This window comes from Lepisosteus platostomus, chromosome 17, assembly GCF_059453375.1.
Source record: "Lepisosteus platostomus isolate fLepPlt1 chromosome 17, fLepPlt1.hap1, whole genome shotgun sequence".
Classification (NCBI taxonomy): Eukaryota; Metazoa; Chordata; class Actinopteri; order Semionotiformes; family Lepisosteidae; genus Lepisosteus; species Lepisosteus platostomus.
This window is the reverse complement of record NC_142627.1, coordinates 18,623,232-18,645,202: the sequence shown is the minus strand read 5'-3', so window position 1 is coordinate 18,645,202 and position 21,971 is coordinate 18,623,232. Positions and strand designations below refer to the sequence as shown.

Genomic DNA, 21,971 nt, shown 5'->3' with positions numbered 1-21,971 from the left:
GCATGGTCTTTGACATTCCACTGATGGCTCTTAATTACTCTTGTGTTTGTTTTTGTTTATCTGCAAAATTCTATACTACACTAAAAAATAATGCAGTGCAGCTTCTGTCTATGAAACCAACAGCTTCTTATAAGAAGAGATCAACCTATCTCAGCCCCGCCTGTGTGTGCACAAGAATGAGAATCAGATGGCTTCACAAGAAATAACAGTGCAATGCCATTTAATGTGAACATGCATCTCTGCTTCACACAACAGCCATGAGCCCCACAGCCACTGGATCTACAGCAGCAAAGAGGCTGAAGACATCTGACTGAAGGACCTTTAACAAAGTCCCAGAACGAAAAATACAAAAACCTTAAAACAAGGGTCCTACTGACAGTGATGGTGGGACAGGGCCAATTACAGCTGGGTAACAACTAACAATTACGAATCAGGAAAATATTCCTTCGTTGAGTGCATGAAATTATAAATCAGAATGGTGGTTTACTGTAGTGATGGAGCTCCTTAGACCTCCAACTGTTCAAATCATTTGAAAATACACTGTAATCCTTACAAGCTTTTTCATAACATCATGATCCAGAAAACCCAGGGTAATGTATTCCAGAGATGCAGAGCGTTGGGACTGATGTCTGGCCCCAGGACATAAGTCCTTGAGTCATCCAGCCTACTGCCTTATTCCCACTCCCAAGCCTACAGAAGCACAGGGGTGCTTTTTTCTTACACAGACTGCTACACCTCATGTCAACAGGGTTCTTACCTCATTAAATAACTTTCATTCTAAATAAAAACTGGTCTCTGTGCACAAAGGCCCTTCAGCTGTAATCAAAGGTGAATAAGACCTAGCATTCAGGCAGCAACAAAAACCATACGTAATTCCCAAGAATGACTTGGTAAACTATTCACACTTGCCGTATAATGCTAGACCGAGTGAATTTATATCTGAACACAGTGCTGCATACACATACTGAAAGAGTATGGATTCATGAGATGTTGGTGTCATTAGTTGTGAATTATCCGTAGTAAGAAGGGACTTGATCATGGCCACCTGTACCCAAGGCACTGCAGTTAAAAGATGCCCAGTCTCTCTTAGCACTGCAGAGTACTGAAACCATCCCCACCGCTGACAGAGGTTGTCAGCTTGGAATCATGCAATGTCACTACACAAAATAGTATAGATCTAAAAAACTGCATAACGACTCTTTTAAAAATGCCAAAAAACTGTATATTTTATTATACATTGTAGTATTTGAGGTGGAAGGTAACAGAGGAAGAGGCAGGCCTAGAAAGAGATGGATAGATTGTGTGAGAAAAGATATGGAGGTATGTGAAGTGAGTGAGGAAGATGTGCTCGACAGAGACAAGTGGAGAAGAGCAACCAAAGCAGCTGACCGCAGGACAGTCTGGGACTAAGGCTGTGAAAAAGAAGAAGAAGAATTGTAGTATAGACTGTAGATATTCTATTTGCACACTATTCTTTCTATTTGTTTTACAATTGCTCTAACAACACTTTACCACATATATAAATACATTTTCAGCTTGCTCTAACCGAGAAGCTGAGATGCTGTCAGTGTGTGCGCAATACTGTACAATGAAAGTATTGTCAGTGTGCAGTACCATGCAAGTGAGAGTGCTGTAGTCAGTGTGTATATGCAGCACTATGCAGTGAGAGCACTGTAGTCAGTGTGGGTGTGTAGTATCATGTAATGAGAGTGCTGTAGTCAGTGTGGGTGTGCAGTACCACGCAGTGAGAGCTCTGTAGTCAGTGTGGGTGTGCAGTACCACATAATGAGAGTGCAGTAGTCAGTATGCGTGTGCAATACCACACAGTGAGAGCTCTGTAGTAGTGTGTGTGTAGTATCATGTAATGAGAGTGCTGTAGTCAGTGTGGGTGTGCAGTACCACGCAGTGAGAGCTCTGGAGTCAGTGTGTGTGTGTAGTATCATGTAATGAGAGCGCAGTAGTCAGTATGCGTGTGCAGTACTATGCAGTGAGAGCTCTGTAGTCAGTGTGGGTGTGTGCAGTACCCCTGTTTTAATACAGTTCCTGTGTAGAGCAGAGACGTATCTGACCTGCAGTAGTGTGCCGTGAATGTGGTTTTGCCGGGTTGCGCTCCTGGGACACTCTGGCAGGTCCTGCAGTAAGGTCTGGATCCTGGAGGGCACCTGTGTCACCAGCACGAAGGGTACCAAGGCACGAGCCGCCATCTCTCTGGAGCGATACACTGGGGAACGGCCACACCTCAAACACACAACACAGCAGCACAGCCATAAGCACAAGCCAGTGCACAGCTCCACTGAAATGTTCATCCGGTGAAGCTGAAAGTTTAGCACTGACTCTATGTACTAATTCACAATGCACAGGGACTAATGCTGCTGATCCCATCTTGCTTAACACCAAGAGCCAAAAAAAACTAGCAGACATAATAATATATGTCATTTTAACAGGCATTTTAAAAAATACCCATTTCAGTAATGGATTAAATGGTTTTATATTTTAATATGCACTCTTTTCATTTTCACAGGAAATATATTCCTTTGTTTAGAAATCATCTCTTGAGTTCCCAGTCCCTCCCAATTTTGCACATGCTGAATAATGTAAGATTTTCATATGCCAATAAATAAAAAAGCTTTGATGGAAAATTATAGTTTTCAAGAAAAAATAAGAAGTTTTCTGACGCAAGGGCAGATGTTGAGCATCAGCTGGTGAGGAAACGCGAGTTCAGAAGAATGCGCCGAATTCTCTCACTATGACCTCAGTGGGGAGCAGGGCTCCCGGAGGAGTCTGGCACCAGCCGAGAACAGAGAGTGGAAAATGGGCAGAGATCCAGCACTGGCACAGTTCAAACATGCAAACCCTGAGGAGCAACCCACCTCACAGAGAGAGGAAGAGGCAGAGAGAATACTGAAGAAATACTGGAGGCAGAGGGTTAAGGCATCTTGAGCTTTCTGTGTGAGGCAGCTATACTACATTATACATTGTAAGGGAGGGGAACTGAAACTTAATTATAAATATGGCATGGCATCACATCAAAAGAATCATACTATCAGCCAACAAAGGCTGAATTACACAATTCCAATTTATTTAAGGCAATAGCAAGCTTACAACAGTGCTTAAACTTTATAAAAGAGAACTGTCCCAGTTTGGATGTGTGATTATCTACATGGTGTTTTGTCACATTAGAGGTTAATGGGGCTCAGACCATCTTCAACATGATACAGTGGTAAAGACGCTGAAGAAATTAACCATGCCACCTACGGAAATACTAACTTGAAATCCATTTCTCTAGAAATTTTAAAGTCAACAACAAAATATATTAACCTAAAACTATTTTATACTTTGTTTTATTTTTTCAGAGTCGAGATGGTCTAATATAATGTAGAACCTGCAGACCTGCAAAGACGTAAATCAGAGGCTGTATCCTACACATCACAGCATCTGTAAGAATAAGAATAGGAATGTTTTCTGAAGCTCTGCTGTGTTCTGGGCTCCTGATAATTTTTCTGACTGTGCCAAGTCACCAAACTCTCACTGTACAGCAGCAATGTCCTCACAGCTAGCCCAGACACCTGCTGAACCACCAGCAAGAGCAATAGACAAGGCCCACTGACAGAGCACTGGGAAGTAATGTGATATTTTTCTGATCAATAAGCAAAAACAGTTGTAAAAGCCTAACATGGATCCAATATCTTGTTTTAAGTAGTTCAGCAAAAGAAAGAGTAAATTAGATTTTCCATATTTTTACAACTAAAAAAGAGCAACATGGAGGTGGTCCTGTCTGGGCTGTGACAGGAAGGCTATGTGTTCACATCTCTAAAGGCACTGCTGCTGTGCTTTTAAGCAACCTAGTTCACCCAAGTTGTTAGAGATAACTCAGCTGTATTAATACATAGAAGGGGACTTAAACAAATCATAGATTTGCCTCCATTCTGGTGGGACTTTTATACCCTCAATTCAATCCTTTCCACAAAACTCTAGGTAGGCTTTTCTCAATGAGCCACCTAGGCTTCTAAAGATCTTTAACTTAAAGTGACTAGTCAAAAGCTTCAGTATAAGGGGTAATCAGAAGGTAATGTTCAGTAATCTGTCATTTCAGTATAGTTAATGGAGTCCTTTTTTAGGTTCAGCTTTGTCATAAAACATGAAGTTCAGTATGCAAACCCAAACGTGTGTCTATGACCCCTTTCCAGCAGCGCTGTCATTAAGGTATAAAATCTGTGGTTTTTCCATATCAGAAAAATAAACCACAAATAGCTATTTTTTAGGCATTACACATTTAATTAATCTAGATAAACTCAAATTGCGGATTAAATAAGGTTGGATATAATGAGAGACTCGGGTTGTTTCTGGACTCAGTCCCATCAGATTTCCATCACATCTCTTTCTATTTAAAAGAAAAGTAACTAGAGCCCAGAAGAAGGAAAGGAGGGGGTGTCAGGCACTATCCCCTGCTGTAGCACACAAGCCTTAAAATTAATAAATTGCTGAAAAAAATCCTTACCACGTAGCACAATCTTCAGAATACAAAATAAAATGTCTACTATTTAACTGTAATTATGCCAAACGAAACTCACTTGAACTGTAGGTAATGGTGATTAAAACAGTATTATGAGATCACCAGGATGTTCATTTGCTACATTAGTCTTTTTTTGTGGGTATAAGTTGCGCAAGACTTGTGTCTGACCAATAAGTTGCTTACAATAACCTGCGTCCACTAACGCCTCGCATTAAACTTTAACTCTTAAACCGTACCTCCATGCAAGTTAAAAAATTGAAACTGTGGAAGAGCCATTTAATCTATAAATGGATTTTATGTCTGGGCTGGTCTGTCGTTATCTATCTGTGAGCTCATGTCCTATGTGCACAGCTGGCAGAGCACTGCCAGGGTTAGGTAGGCTCGAGTTAGTAAAAGTAACTTCAGCAACACCTCCTCCAATAGACACCAGCCCTACTAGAAACCACAGCAGGATTGCGCTTGGTGTAAAACAGAAAATAGCTCTATTGTACACTCTTCTGGAATAAATCATTCACAACCCTACTTCTGACCAGACCCACAGGTCCAAGAGTTACACATCCTCTGTTTTCAAACTGCTTCTTCCAATTCAGGGTCGTGAGGGAGCCTGAGCCTGTACAGGACACCAGTCCATCACATGGGTTATATATTCCAGGTCTAAAAGGAACACCAAACAGTGCAAACTGGAGGAACTTAATTTTTTTTAGTCTTTGAACAGAGAAGCCTACAAGGGAATCTTATCCAAGTATTCAAAAACTTTAAAGGCACTGACAAAGTCAAAACGGTGAACTTCAGAATAAATGCTGAAATAGAAACATCACGTTTTCAGTAACCTATAAACATAAACTCGCGTGTGTTGTGCTGAGTTTAACAGGCACCGTACAAAACCTCTTGGGACACAGAAGACTGACTATGTTTTGTGTTAAGTGTCACAAAGTCAACACACTGGACTTCTTCGGGACAAATCATGAAACATGAACCAGAGGAAATAAGTGGAAAGTACACAGAAGCTTATTTAACAGCAAAAACAGGGGGCACTTTCTTGTGTTAGGGGGATGGAAGTATGGCACAAGCTACACAGCCATGCTGTCAAGTCGATTCCCTGGCTTCCTTCAAGAAACGGTTGATTAAGATCCTTGGATCAATAAGTTACTAGCAAACGGCCTGGACGGGCTAAATGGCCTTCCTCTCTTCAGACATAAAAAAAAATCATAAACATGCTGGAAGTAACGTAGTTGCAAATGTCAAAAGTACTTTTGTGTAAATAAAGCATTAATGTCAAAACTAAGCTAAGATGGCACTTTTACATTTGGAGAGAAAATTGAATCAGAAGTGCATTAACAGACGTTAAGAGAAATGCATTCAAGTGGTAGCAGGAGTCTTTCAAACAATTAAAAATATCTGGAAAATATTCAATGGCATTTCTTGAAAAACAGTTCATGTGCTCAGGATAGGCTCACAAGTGTTTAGGAGTATTTTCTTGTCTGCCAACAAAACCACTGCAATACATCTTGAGAACAAGCTGGATACAGCTCTCCCAGCTCATGTAATAATCCTCCTTTCCCAATTCCTTATTGCTCAAGCTATACTGGAGGCCCCGAGCACTGTGGCCAACATTTGGAAACATTTAAATGAAACCAAACAAAATGAGTAAAAGATAAAATCTCTCATTTCTATTCACAAGTAGGCCCAGATGGCAAGGTGGTGTTTTGATGTCCTTGCTGTTCAGAAAGTAATTTAGCAAAGATGAGAGTTATGTAACTGCTAATCAAAACACAAGGTTTGCAAGGAAACCCAACTAAGAGTTCAAGTAGACAAATTATTCAATGCACGGAAAAGGAAGAAGGGGCATCACGCCCCTCCCACAGATTGTCATCTATTTCTATAAGGACAGCTACCTCAAAAACGCCCAGAGAAATTGTCAGGGAATCAGCTAATCCTTACCCACTATGAAAGAGCTGTATACAGTGGTGTGTTTGTATGGAAGAGAGGATAAAGGATAAAGAAAAAGAAAGCAGATAAAATAAAGAAGCAATAGCTGATTTGTTATAAATATGGGCAATACACATTATATACATAAATGGCCCCTAGATACATAAGGAGTTAGTGAAAGCTTCTTTGTTTTAACTATCCATTTCAGATTCTTAGTTGTATAGCCTTCTCTAAGGTTTGTACTGTCAAAATGCAGCATTGTGGAATTATACATCAAATTTTAATGTCAACACAGGTAAAAGAAAAAATACAGAACACAGGAATAAAATCTAGTTTCTGTTACAGACAGTTACTGTGGGAGGAATTACAGTTTGTGGCAGCAGCTAAAGCCACACCAAAGTCAATAAGTCCAGTTGTTACATATTAAAATGAAGACTGAACAAGACATAATCTGCAGTTAAAGTTAAAACACGTTTCTAGTTTCTACTCACATTTGGTAAATGTGCCCCTAATAGCTTCAGCCCGTTTCTTTCTCAAAACCTCTGCCCATATGTTAACTATCAAAACTAATTTGTCCCATTAAAAAATTCTGGAAAGGAAATGACATTTTCAAACTGTGTAATTTTAGAAACAAAGCTAAATGACACAAATCAAGTTCCAGTCTGGAGAGACTAATGGCATCTAGACAAAGTTGGGATGGGTACCATTTCAACTTCATTGCTCGTTGTGGACTGCCACCGAACTCTCCCAGAGTTTTACTTTACCATCGAAGAGCTTAGGGATTACAAGCACATCTAATAAAACCCTGGTAGTATTTTATATTGATTTATATTTTTGGGTTAAAGTAAAATGCACTTGAAAAAAACAAACCCAGGAATCTTCTGAGACTAAATGACTAAAGACCAAAATGGTTAATTACCTTTTTTTTCAGATGTTTTAATTTAAAAATGTTATGTAATAGCTGCGTTTGGAACAAAGTGTGAATTACCTTGCTTTGATACCCTGACTGTAACTCAAGCCTTATCTGCTAAATCCCGACAAATAGTTTCAACCATCTGAAAACGTACTCGGCCGACGTACTCCTTGTACCACAGTTAAGGTTTTGCGTCAAACTTAAAATTAAACTTTTTTTCTTCCCCCTCCCTTTTTTCTAACCGCTAGGGTTCCAAAAACCTAACCTTAGGTACAATTAAGAACATTTATCACCTGGCAGTTTAACAGGTTATGACTAGACTAGGCATTAAGAGACTGCAGCTGTGTATACAAAGCCTCATTAGCATCCCACTGTTGCCAAAGAGCAGTTTACATTCATTTAATGGAACGCTGGGTTACTTACTGGAACCGTATAAACACTGTCTGAATAGTTCACAAAAAAACCTGGTTTTAAAATACCAGGACGCAGGAGGTAGACTGCGCTAAGATCCTTGAGTGGGCTGACTGAGATGATCAGAAATGCCCGCCCAAAGTGTCTTTAATTAAACTACTATCTTATCAAAGAGACATTAAAAAAAATAAAACCTCATGATTTTAGAATCTATTTTGACAGGCCGCATCTAAGTTTAAATCTCAGGAAAGATTTATGTTTTTCATTTTATTTTTGGATTTTTTTTCCCTACTTGCTTCAAAGGCTGCGTCAGAGTCCAACAGTTAGGAAGACAGATGTTTCATTTTTTATGTATCTATGAAATTTACCTCCCTTGAAAATTTTTCTTTTTTGACTCCCTCCAGCATTCTTCCAACTAGAAGCACAAAGTCTTTACATTAGAAGTGCTGTTGAAAAGAGCACTATGCACAGTAATTATTTTCGAAGACCATGAAGGCAGAGTTGCATAAAACACCTTAAATCTAAATGACTATATGCTTATATATATATATGAATTATTTCTCCTTTAACACCACTGTTCATGCCAACATGTTAAGCTGCTTTGTGCAACACACTAAGGTGACAAACTAAGGGAAAATTAAGGTCCCTAGGTTTGATATCACTGTAATTGGCTGGCATTTTAACTGACCTTAAGGGAAAGGGGTTAATTCCAAATTGTTTGATTTCAGCAATATTCAATCAACAAAACCTATGTATAAATACTAAGGCCATCCATGCTGTACCAAAGGTTAGTCTAAAAGGTTCCTCATTGGGTCAGCAAAAACAAAAAATGCTCTGTAAGATTGTGCTCTGAAAGCCTCCAAGAATTTAGAACTGGACCCAAAAAACAAAGTCTGCTAAGTGACCCACTGTCACCAATTGCATGAGCTCATTTGGATAAAGAATGACAGACTCTATTGAGCTGTCACATTGAATATATGAGGGTAATAGTTCTGACAGTAAATGGTAAGTCTTGAAAACAAAAAAACACACACAACATGATGATTCTCACACAGTTTAAAACAAGTTTAAAAATAACTTCTGAGACTCCCATCTGCGAAGACTGATGCACACCAGATTCAAATCACACATATACTCAATAGGGAAACTGGGAAATAAGACAAAAAATAACCTGAAAACCCAAACCCAAAGCAGTTGAGGGTATATTTAAGCTCACCAACATGTGGGCTTCATTTGACTGGATTTCAGCATATATCTCTGAATAAAGAAACCAGCCTCCCATTGTTTTTCTCATTAGGATTTAACCCTAGTAACACATGGCCAGGAAAACTTAACGATTATGCCTAAAATAAATACATTTACATCTTTGAAAAGGGGGGATCTGAATTCTATAACATTTAACCGTAGCAGATACTGTGTTAGCAGCCAAAATCTGAGGCTCATCCTGCCCAGTGGCAACCTGGAATACAAGTGTGGAACATTTAGTAGATGACTGCAGGAAATGTAATTTTCTTTTCTTCACTTGCATATTGAGTATCAGCACTGAAAGTAAAGTATTCCCATGTAGGAAGTCTAGCGGTCTTACTGAAACTGCTCTATATATCACAGGGTAGCACTTCATTAAAAAGTTATAAACCTGGATGCTAAGAACAGCTATTAATAGCCTTGCCAGGGTGACCCTGAACTATCTCCTCGCTGCCAGTGGATCAATGCTGTCTGCAGCCAGAGGGGCAGTCTATGGTCCCAATGCATTCCTGCATTGACTGGATTGACTGGACCAAGGCACGCTCTCCTACACTCTCTTGCGATTCACAACATCGCAGGCATACAACGTCAGATCCCAAAGCCACACAGACTTGTATATTCTCACCCTTCCCAGTTTATTAAAAGAGCTGATGAAATACCCATTTCATGAACCTCTTGGGGCTTTAATTGCAGTACCAGAAAGAAAAGTAAACCACCTTACTAATATGCAGGAGACGGAATTGTCATGTAATGGTGAGCTGGAACATATCTGAAGAACAGAAAGTAGGAAAACGAGCAGGAATCAGGCCCGAGTGGAGATGCACATTACAGTACAGGGGCTGGATTGGGCACACACTAACCACACAGTGGGTACAAAGCAGGCAGCAGAAATCTGGCCCAGTGTCTGCAGTGCCAAGTCTTGGTTATGAAAAGCACCTGGCAGGGGGTCTTGGAGCTCAACGCTCTCGTCATGTGGAAAATTCCAGGTCAGCTCAGCAGGAACAGTGCAGAGCTTCAACACTCCTGCCAGTTACCAAATAAAGCAAAGAGCAGAGCACAGAAACCCAGTCCCATCATCCTTATACAGTACTGTGCAATGCTCTCATTAGAAGAACTGACAGCTAAGTACAGAACAGCACTGACCAGCCATCTTGGCAAACACCTAGGCAAGAGTAAGACCAGGTATAACCATGGATATGTCAAATGGAAATTTAAAAGAGCAACTCGTTATGATGAGGACTGCCACAAGTGGTACAGCACACATGAAAGAGCTTTCACCTCTGCAGCTGCTGTAGGGACATATGAGTTCAAACCCTAATGACTACAACACCTTATACGAACCACACTGCCCTTAAATCGCTGCTTTTATAAAGTCAGAATATTCAAACACTTCATTTGAGGGCAACGTACAGTAAAGCTGCTTGAATGTCCTCAAGTTTCCTTTAAAGTTGTTTTTCACCACTGATACTTAATTTATCCCTCCTTCCACTTCCAATTATCTCCATGCACTGTTATTTCTCCTAAAGTTTTACACTGTTCTGAAAGAACACAATGTCCAAATATTGGTACAAAAAAAAAACGCTTCCCCGCCCAACACACACACATACAACTGTCTATTCCTAGAGTCACCACAGAAACCGACAAGATTTTCTACCGGTCACCATTTACTCTGGAAAGATAAGCATGACCGAAAATTGTTGAAGGCAACAGCAGATGGTCGCCAATTCAGTCCGATAATATTTTTCAGATTTCTCTCCAGAAATGTTAAAAATGTGAGAACGACAGAGACACTCAGCAGTTCCCATCCATCTGCTTTACTCAACGTGCATAAATAAAAGAGGGGTTTCTGCAGATAAGACTAATCTACACAGGTCTCAGGGTTTAAAACAACAAGGAACACTGTGAAATGTACTGGACTGAATCAATCACAAATACAACTCTAATCTGACCTTCCTGATTATCTGAGATTTAACCCACACAAACACAGCACATCATAAGATTTAAATATGGTCTGGAGGTTTGCTACATTTTATGGCATTTTTCTAGCTTCTTTTAACAAAATAGAAAGGAAAAAATCATCAGTAAAGGTTAAACAAAATTGAAGGGATTCAAAGGAGAAATTTTAAAGATGACATTTTAAAAATGTTAAATGTTATTTTTGGTTTCATGAGGTTAATGTTTTAACTGTTTGTTTAATTTAGTGTTATTGTGAAAATAATGGGATTCGTTTAATTTACATTGTAAATATCAAGTAACTCACAGAATATATAGTTCAAATAGAAGTTGCCATATTTTAACTCAGTTATTTAATACACCTGCATAGCTCATATAAAGATGCTTATAAAATTGAATTGGCTTAATCAAATGATTATCACAAACACTGATCTGTGTGGCAATTAATAGACATATAAATTACTATGGCTCCAGCTATATGCACTCAAAGACACTGACATCACTGTTGTTGAATAGAGGGGATACCATGGGGCTTTCTTAGGGTTCAACATCTGGTGGACACCAGTGCACACCATTGTCCTGGAAAATGTGTTCTTCATGGTCTCATCTCTATGTTCATCAAAGTTCAAATCACAATGGTACAGCACACGTTTCTAGCTGTCCAAAATAGAAATGGGTCTGTTTGCCTCATTGGCTACTGTGCCTTCCACCACGAATACCAAACTATTTAAAAAATAACAGGAGAAAAAAAGGTTTTCCAAATGGTTTAATGGATAAAAAGAAATAAAATGCGATTTTATAACGCCTGGGTTATAATGTACGGTACCTTTAAACTGAATGATGGAAGATCCTTTAAGTTGTTTTTTATTGCATGGCAGTAAAAAATAGCACAACAAGCTTTTTACTCAATTTGTAAAAGAATGGCCAGAGACTGCAACAGACTGGCAACTGCAGCCATAATCCTTCAGCTCATGTGCTGCCAACATTGTATAATATATTATTTACTGATTAACTTATTTCATCACATTATAATCCAAACATTTTCCTGTAACACCATATATGCATGGGAAATTTGCACGATGCAACTTTGCACAGTGCTGTAATTGTGTTTATAATATATATTGCGTTATACAGAGGCTAAAACTCTTTTACGATATGCAATACGATGTCTGCTGTCCTCCGTCTGTCTGCAAATGTGTGGACTTTGAATTACACCCACTGTACACTGCTATCTCTTTCGCCTGCTGTTACTATGGCCTTTCAGCAGGCACGTTAGCCATCGCAGACAGGCTGGTTATTGTGCACTGTACTCTCCCTTGCGACCTTCAAAAGCCAAACGCAGCACAAACATTCAGCGGGTGAACTTTACAGGTCTTATAAAACCAGAAAAAAGGGGGCACTTCAACAAAAGCGATCTCTTCTCATGGCTGAGGAATGAACGGAGCTCACCTGACGATGAAGGGGACAAAGGGTGCCAGGCCTAGGGGAGAGGAGAATCCATCCATGGGGGAGGGGTACAGCTTTCCCAGGAGGAGCAGCAGGAGGAAAAGGTTGGGGTGCAGCTTCAGAACCCCTGAATCACTGTAGCATACCAAAAGTGAGAGAAAGGAGGACAGAGGAGAAGAACAATCAGACTGGCATCGGGTTCGAGTTACCCCGAAGTGCAATTACAAATGATCTTTCCCTGTACAAAATCTGCCTGGCAGCAAATTGAATGTAATGAGTTTTAAGGGTTGTATTGTTATAGGACATACAGGGGATCCTTCTTCTTTATTAGGGTTCAAGATTGTTCAAGCCTCCAGATTTGCTATTAAAGCAGGTGTTCTAAGGAGGATATTAGATTAAATAAAATGTATCCATGGTATTGCAGAGGACAATGCAGGGGGAAAAATCGAATGAGAAATAAAAAAAAAACTTTCAATTGAAGAGGATCAAATGAAAATGAAAATAACAAACCAGCATTAACACAAAAAAAAAAACACAGGCAGAGAGCAGGCAGTCATCTGAGGAGCCCTGTGAGAGCACAAAAGGTCCAGCTGCGCAGGAAAGAAACGATTTTATAGAAATTTAAGGCCTTGCTGTTTTTCTTGACTGAGGAATGGAAATTAAAGGTTTCTGCCAGCAGTGTTTTATAGGTTTAAGGGAAGCAACTCAGTGGCAATATTAAAAAATGAAACAACCACATTACTAACAGACCCGAAAACTTGACAAAACCTTAGAAAATAACCCAGCCAGGCTCTGAAGAGTCAGTCAGCGATGCAGGACCAAGGCTTCGCAGCTTCAGAGGCAATGGGACTGCAACAATAACCCATCCTAACTCTGCATTGATAGCACCGTGACGGCACAATTCATTACACAATTATTAAATTAAACAAAAACCAATCTTCAATTATGATGGGTCCCAAAGGGGTGGGGGGGTTTAAGATCACAGGAATATGAAAACTAAAGCTTGGCTTATTATGGGTACGGTAATTTATTTAGCGTCTAATTTCACATTTGTTTGATCAGTACAATGTTTGCCTAGATAGACCTGTGATGTCATTCCAGGATGGAAAAGGGAATTACAAACACATGAATGGGGCTGGTGTCCCATTACCAGCTGCAGCAGCACAGCGAGACTCCGTGCTTTCAGCAATCGGAGGGTTGCTGAACAGCACAGATAAAAGCATCAGATCCAGCCTTCAGTGTCACAAAAACAGATGGGCAGTTGTTACAACACAATTTCACAGTCTGAGACTGAAAATGACAACAGCTTTAGTTAGTCAAAAGACAACAGTTGGAAGAACGTTTTAAAGCTTTTGACGTTCACTCGAAGAAGCATTTAAAATTACACTAAATTTACAGACCCAGAATGACGTGATATATTTTAACAGCTCTTTAAATAGCTCTTTAAATGTGGTGTCACTGACAACAATATACATATAGAGTATATAACCCTTAACTATATATATCAGTGTCTATCCAAAATTCAAAAAGCATAAAGCTACAAGGTTTTAATCACTCCATGGAGTTAAAGGTCAAAATGTTCCTGCAGTGAGCTAAAGATCGCCAATACAAAAGTCAGAGCTAGATGGGTCATAAATAAAGGGGTGTATGTAATAGTAAGATACAGTACATATATGTGGCTCTACTAAGGACTCAGTCAGAAGGGATAACAACAGAGTACTTTTAACATAATAAGCACATTTGTTTTCGGTTTAACTGGAAACATAAAACCCTAATGTGTTTTTAAGTAATACCCATCCAAGTTGTTTTCCATTTTATATTTTATTTCTATTCATGATATTATAAGGATTTATAGGAGACCCATATACAGTGTATTTCTCTTTCATGAATGTATTTTTTTCATAGAACACTTGGCTAAGATGGGCTTGCATCACTGTTGGGTAGCAGTCATAAAAACAAAACAAAACAGCAATGCTGGAGTTACTCAGTACAACTCGCTGGTGTGTCGGCACCAGGCTTGGTGATTTATAAAATAACTGCTGGATGAGCAGAGGAAAGAAGAGCCCTCTAAAGTACGAGATTGAGCCTGAGTGGGATGAAAAAATGCTTTTCAAACCAGGGAGTCCAAACGAACAAGCAAGAGAACGAATGAGGGAAACTACACAAGGGAAGCTGAAATTGGGCCTCGAGGGCTGCTGTCTTGTGCACTGGTTATCTTCCAAACTATCAGCTGCTTCAGACCTGGAAACAATGTTCAATTTGTCCAGTTAAACAGAACAGTAATTCGTTCAATTCAGTAATAGAGACAAACTTTGAAACAAATACAGCAACCCTCTGCTGCCCTCCAGGACAAGCTCCAGGGATGATTTCTTAAATACAGAAACGCAAAATCCAACAACTTTTTCTGTCCTGTGTGCCGATTTATGTCAGCACCCTACCTGAATATCTTCTCAGTTTTATAGGATTTTAGGTTCACAAGACAGTGTGAAAATCATAATATCCAAAAAAGACCTATCTGTTCTTATCTAATCTGTGAACTGTATACTTTTTGAGGATCGACAAAGAGGGGTACCAGCCCGATGGTGGGAGAGGGAGGAGAGGTATTTTGTATTAATGATGCTCTTTTTTCATTATTCTATTTTAAGGCAGGTGTTAAATGTTCATGATTCTGTGTGTTGCAAAAAACAAGAAGGGAAGAAGGAAACAAACCCGAGCTGCCTTACCTGTCCACAGTGCTGGCCACAGCCTCGAGCTGCCTGAGCAGGAAAGGGTAGAGGGCAGGAAAGCGCGTGAAGAACTCGCGGCCAGTCATTCTACAAGGACAGAGGAGAGGGTCAGCGACATGGCACAGACTCAGTGTTCCTCCCACCCATGTTTCCACAACCCATCTGGACTCATCCAGCCCCAGATGGGAGAGGAAAGGAAACGTGGGGGCTGACAATGACAGACAAGGAAGAAACTACCGAAATATAAAATGCAACGTATTTTGTTTAAACAGTCGCCCCCAAAGAAATGCCATTAAATATAGAACTTTTGGTCTGTGATATGAAAATCTGCACATTGCATCGACATTACCGGCAGCATTTCCAACATTCACCCAGCAGTGTTACAGTCTTCACCACTTGTGTTTTGACCACGTTATTTGGATGGCCACTTCCAACATACAGTATGTTATGGGCTCCAATTGTGCATATCACAAACATTTAGGCACTTTTTTGCATAGATGTAGATATTATATATTTGGGAAAATATGGATTTAAGAGAGGGGAGGACATTTAAGCTTGCGGGTAAAGGTAGGTACGGGTAAATGTCGCCATGTCGTTAGGCAACAAATAATTATTCTTCTGATAATGGCTTCCAATCTGTCAGTAGCTCTGTCCCTTCGTGACACTGTCCTCTATTTTTGCCAACATACGTCTACACAAAACAAACAAGAGCAGGTGACAAGAATATTGACAGCTTGGCACAGAGCATGCTAAAGACAAGCTGCCTTCAGCAGAAGCACTGAAATTGTGTTCCTACATCTTTATGACTTTAATCACCACTCACAAGAACTTCTACAAAGAGAGGTTACCATTTTTTTTATGTTGTTGACATCGGTTTTGGTATTTTTGGAACGAATGGACATTAAGAAAGGATCAGTGCTAATTTATACACTTTGCAAGACTCTTTGAATTTAACTTGGTAAAGGCCAGGCTGTTACATAAGCAACCTGAATCCCGTTCTGGTAATCGTTAACTAATTATATCTGATAGCTGACCAAAAAGAAATGTTTCTGCTGTCATGTGGAAGCTGAGTCTTTCATGCAACAGCATTTTATCAGTTAACCCCTTCAGGCTTTCTTAACTTGGAGGTGCCCAAAGAAATCTAGCTTACTAAGCAGTCCTGTGAAGGTTAATTTATTTTATACAGCACTATTCTGTTTGTTTTCTTTGAAACACTTTAGACTTCAAGATGGGTGATGATGTTTTTGTTCAGCTGATACATTATGACACTTTAAGGTTTAAAAAAATAAAATCACTTTTAACAACCTGGCAACTTTAGCTCAATGCAATGCCCAGGGGTTGGTCACTATAACACACAAAAATAAGCTCATTATATGCCAGACCTGAACCGCCGAATCCTGACTTCCCTGAATAAAAAACCATATGTGAATCAGGTTACAAATTCATTGCTGGTGACACAGTCAAAATACATGGCAATTATAATGTTATTCATCCTGTTGAGAGACTTCTATAAAACAAACCACTTAGAAAACTGCTTTGAAATGCATCACACTATGTGCCTGGCTAATGCAAACCACACTATAAGGTGAAGGCTAGGAGTGATAGGTTGTAACTACGTGGTGTTTACAGAAAAGCACTCTTAGCCCTCCACTGAGACAACCTGTAGGTCTCTCTCAGAATGGAAAGGTTATTATGTCATATAATATGAGATACTCTAGGCGATGGATTAGACATTTTGCTGGGGCTGACAGTTACGGGTTTGCAAAATTTGACTACACCATTTTTGCTATTTTCACTGGCCCTTAATACATCTGTCTAAAATATTTGTGAATGCTCAGTAATTCAAACATAAAATAAACAGGGAACTTCTACAGACACAGAAGTATCTTTTGACTATTTTCTGAGAAAGGTTTGTTTAGATATTTAGATGCAAGTGTGAAAAGCACTATGGGTCAGGCCCTTCTCTACATATTGTGAAACCTGGAAAATATGAAAGAGCACCCCAATCCAGGACTGACTTTGAATAAGGTCTTGAGCCTTCTTACACAATACAAGGGCAAAAGGATCACATTATACAATTACAAAGAAACCTTAAATCCTACCAGAAATGCATTCTGCTACACAAGTGAAACATTGAATTAACACAGCTCTCGGGTACATAATGGAGAATGCAGAATAAGCCAGAAACAGAAACAGAAACAGAACAGAACCTGACAAACAGAAGAAGCTGTGTGAGGATTCACAGAAAACGACACTGCATGGCATGTCTCTGCCAATACAGACACAAAGTATCTCAAGATTGAAGGATTGAATCCACAAAGAGGCGGAATGTCAAAAAGCAGTTTGAGAGGGTTCTGGTTATCCTTCATGATTACAGAATATGAAGAAGATAGTGCTGTTTTTTACAGGCTCGGCTCAGGCTCACGATACTATTCTGGTATTTTTGTAAAATACAAGTTATCTAAATTCTTGAGCTAAATAAAGTTTATTTTAGAATGCATTGTATACTATATTCGTATTTCAGAATCATGAATATCCCGTAAGAAGAAATGAATAGAGCAGTGTTGGAAAATGAGACAAAACTCCAAGGCCCTGGGCCTACTACCAGGTTACTAGGCAAGAGTGCTGCAAAACAGAACAAGAGCAGAAGTCACTTTTTCACAAAGTACTGCTCTCTCAGTTTCAGTACAAAGAATTTGTTAAGTGCAAGCGTGCTACTGTATATGCACAGAATTGTGTAGAGTAACTTTTCCGGCGATCATCTTCATCTCCTTATGCAACAAAAAAAAAGCCCCATGGCTATCCTCCCATCTCCCTGCCCTGTATTTATTCCCTTTTACATTTTATGTAATTTTGGCACCTAATGAATCCAATAGGCAGTAATGAGTCATAATTGGCTATCATCTACTGTTTCACACCTGGCTGCCTGAGGAGACTCCAGATCAGACTCGATCATTTCATCACGCTGCACACAGACATCAGCTCAAAAACACCCAGACCTTTTTCTTCCACTACTAAAGTGTTATTTGATTTTATTTCTGTAACTAAAAAAAGGGAAGGGAAGCAAATTTATTTTACAAACTAGGAAGGGAATTTCAGTCAGGGTGCTCTTCTCCCATCTTCAGAATGAACTTTTTAGTGCAGGTTATGCTTTATGATCATGTTGTTGAGCCTGGATCACTTCACAAGCTGACTGTGACCAAGATTCCCCTATCAACAACGCAGTCAGCATTTCACGTCTGGCACAGGACTGTGTTACACACACTGAAGGTGGGCAGGTCAAAGGAATCAGCCTACTCTTCCTCCTTCAGCCACATGTCTGTTTGCAGTGAGAAAAAAACAACAAAATGGCTATTCCAAATCTGGGTCAAATCAAAACAATTGTCAAGTCTTTTACTGACAAAAGGGTTAGTTCTTCTTCCCTGAGGTATATACTGTATATTCTGCCCAGTTCAGTCAAGCTTATTTCTTTTGGTCAATTTCAGATTGTATCTGCAAGGTTTTTTCAGCACATTACCCCGTAATATCATGCTCTGACTACAAGCATAGATTTCCAAATGCAAAGAAGATATTTAACGTTACTTGAATGCACAAATAAATTGTAAAAACCTGGCTCCGGGTGTCATGCATGCATGACAGAAAAAGAAAAAAAGTGCAACAGAAAGTAAAGCAGAAATGAAACACGACACAACATAGCCTCCCAGGTCTGGCTGCTCAACCACTTCCCAAATATCAAAGCTTTATGAGCCAATAAAATGTTCATTAAGACCAAGGCTTGTTTTATGGGTTTTATGTAAACGTGGAGAAAAGGTTTTGATTTTATGTTTGTTTATTCCTTAGAAAGCTCTGGTGTCTGGAAAAATCAACTCACTGGAGCAGAGATGGGGTGCTTAACTGCTGAGACTTCTACCGGAACCAAGCTATTCACAGTGCTTGTGTCTCGTGGTAATATCCCATTCTCTCTTTGCACAAGGGCAAATGACTTCTCAGCTGCTCACGTCAGCAAATCGACATCCAACCTAGACAAGCATCGTGATTTACAATGCAAATCACTCACTTCACTGAAAGCAAAATCAGAAAAGAGCTGCAAAAACCTTCCGATTAGCAATTCAACACACATGGTCTCTCCGTGACCAAAACTCATCTTTAATGAATCTGAAACGGGGGTCGTTTAAAGACAAGGTTCAAATGTTAAGATTTCATTTTCGTGTTAATAAAACACCTATGGGCATGCGAACCAAGCTGGGTCCCCAGTAGAGTAAGAGCAAATACAAGCCTCAGCAGTTCACAAAACTGAAAGCAGCATGCTCTTGATATTCAAGAGCTATTACAAGTCAAGCTGGAGAAAATTATGTTGCTCAACTAAAACTCCCGTAAGGCAGATTTGAAGTGTCTAAAGTCCAAAGTGACTAGCAAAGTAAAATTGTGATAGCATTTATGAGCAAAAAAGCTGTGTTTGACTTAAGATTCGACAGTTATTGAGAGCAAACAGTTTTCTTTTCTGGAGTTCTGGTCTATATTGCTGTTTCCATACAGTGTCCATCACTCAGTGTATGAGGCCCATGTGGGGCTGCTGACAGGTCCCTGAGACCTGATTATTCCACTGCTAATCTCAACAGCAACTAAAGCCATGGGGCCACTGCGCTCAGTTTCTATTCTGAAATGCTGTCACAGAATATTTAGAACACCATGACTGCACTTCTTTCAGCAATGCCATTAGCATCTGTGCTGAGTTTTACCATGTCAACTAAAAACTCCTCTCACACCAGTGTTGGAAACACACAGCACTGTTGGTTGGAGTGTTTCTTTCCCCACTTTGAAAAGCACTGACTGCAGTTACAGTCTGGACACTTTATAACACGCTGGGAGTAAGTCAGTACAGAGCTTTCCAGCTCATCAAGCAGACCTGTCAGAGGCCAATACCTCTCCTACCCCAAAGGCAACAATTCAAGCCTATATTCAGTCACAGGGTGGCTGGATAGGGCTGAGGCCCTTTGACAGAGTGAAGATGGGTGAACTGCAGCTGCTTGCAGTCATGAAAACAGCTACAGTGCAAGGGTAAGGTGCAGTATGATGCACTGCATTCTAAAGGGGCCAACTACTGACAAGAGTTAGTTGGACATAATTTATCTGGAGCAAATGCAACAGTAAAAATAACAGCCAAACAGCAGACCTTTAATCAAGACAGATTATTGTATTTTTTTTATCGCAGATTATGGTATCGTATTGTTCTGACTTTCGTGTGTTAATTGAGTACGCATGTCTGGAATAAAAGAATGGGGGCGTTCTGATTGATACTTTAAAAAATATAGAGGAGGAGTCTTTAAAAAGGACTTGAGCACAGGAATCTACTGTACACAAACAAATTAGTGGATCACAGATTAAGTCCCTAACAGTATGATGCGAATAATTGGGCCAAATAACCTGATCCTTTTGCATACAGTGTTGCATCAAACTGCATGCTGTTCTATGTTATTATATTATGTTCTACTGAAACCTGCAGTCCTCACTGGTGTTGTGTTTTGGCCTGCAGTGCTCTGTCCCAGCAGCTCTGAGGTGAAACATCCTGGTAAAAGATACAACTCTGACATCATTTACAGTGAGGGAGGAACATTCCATCTGCTTTTCCACAACTTAAAAAACCAAGACCATGCAATTTCCTTCATTTGACAATTTCATAAAAGGAAATGCAGGCATGCAGAAGGACCACCAGATTACCACAGAGATATGGTACATGGTAAAAACTCGTAGACGGTTGAATGGAAAACTTGGTTGCATTTATTTATAGAAACCATTCCTTGAGAATTGTTTTTCTTAATTAAGAAGGAACACTTTCTTCATTTATTTTCTTCCTTTTTCTAGTCTATGACTACTCTTTTGATTTGTTGTTTTAGTGCTGCTTGAAAACAAGCATTTTTTTAAAGAAACATTTTTTTAAAGAAATGTATTGTTAATTAGTGTACCTCAAGAACTCAATGGATTCACCATAATTTAGTTTCCAAATAACTAAATATCTAAAAAAAAATCTAAAATAACGTATGTACAAGGCACATGGACCAGAAACATTTTATTGTTGTTTTTGAAAAAAAAAAGTTTTTCTGCCCTCAGATCACTTGCGTTTACATCATATTTTTTAACAGCACTCTTTTGTAAAAACTTGGAAAATTGTGGGAAGTACCTTTTTCTTTTCCATTATCCTCGCATAAAAACTTCCTCCAAACCACCATGTCTTTGGCCTCTTGGAGAAAACACTGGGGTACTTTTGAAAGGTTTTGCCAGATTACGTCTCTGATTTGGTGTCCAACCTAATTTATAGAATTTTTCCCCTGGATTCTTTTCAGCTGAACATTTAATTTCCTCAGTAACACAGAAGTAACACTTGTTTTGGAATACAATGATTCCAAAACAAGTTAAGAAAAGGAAACGTAAGATACACAGGAACACCGCAATCTAGCTATACCAATGAAATGAATTCAATTTTGCTAGTGATCAGAATGAAATTTAGAAAGGGAACCAAGGCAAGTTAGAAAAAATCTCTTGTGTATCTCACCTGTGTAATTCAGTTACACAAAGAAAACAAAGAAAACTTCATATGTTTCCTTATCTGTTTTCAACCTGAATGTATGAGGACATTGATTAAGCCTACTCAGCAGCCTAAATAATGATAACACTAATGAATGATAGTTCTCTAATGGTTTTATTTCCTGAGTTATATTGTAAGCAGCCCTGGACTCTGAGATGAGACTCTGAGCAGAGTACCTATGGAGCATACAGGAATTATGGCAGGTTTCTATAGGAGACTGGGAGCTAGTGTTTCACTGGGGAGACAGCTAGA

General features: G+C 39.4%; 1 protein-coding gene across 4 annotated transcripts in view; it reads right to left on the bottom strand.

Moving 5' to 3' along the window:
- thada (THADA armadillo repeat containing) overlaps nt 1–21,971 on the bottom strand; it is a 112,948-nt gene that overhangs the window by 45,497 nt on the left and 45,480 nt on the right. For all 4 annotated transcript variants that reach the window (XM_088610712.1, XM_088610715.1, XM_088610714.1 and 1 more), the window contains 3 exons: nt 15,134–15,223; nt 12,414–12,545; nt 2,070–2,238 (listed from right to left, as the gene is read on the bottom strand). In XM_088610712.1, coding sequence (XP_088466838.1) covers nt 2,070–2,238; nt 12,414–12,545; nt 15,134–15,223 — 391 coding nt within the window. The remainder of the gene's footprint in view (nt 1–2,069; nt 2,239–12,413; nt 12,546–15,133; nt 15,224–21,971) is intronic.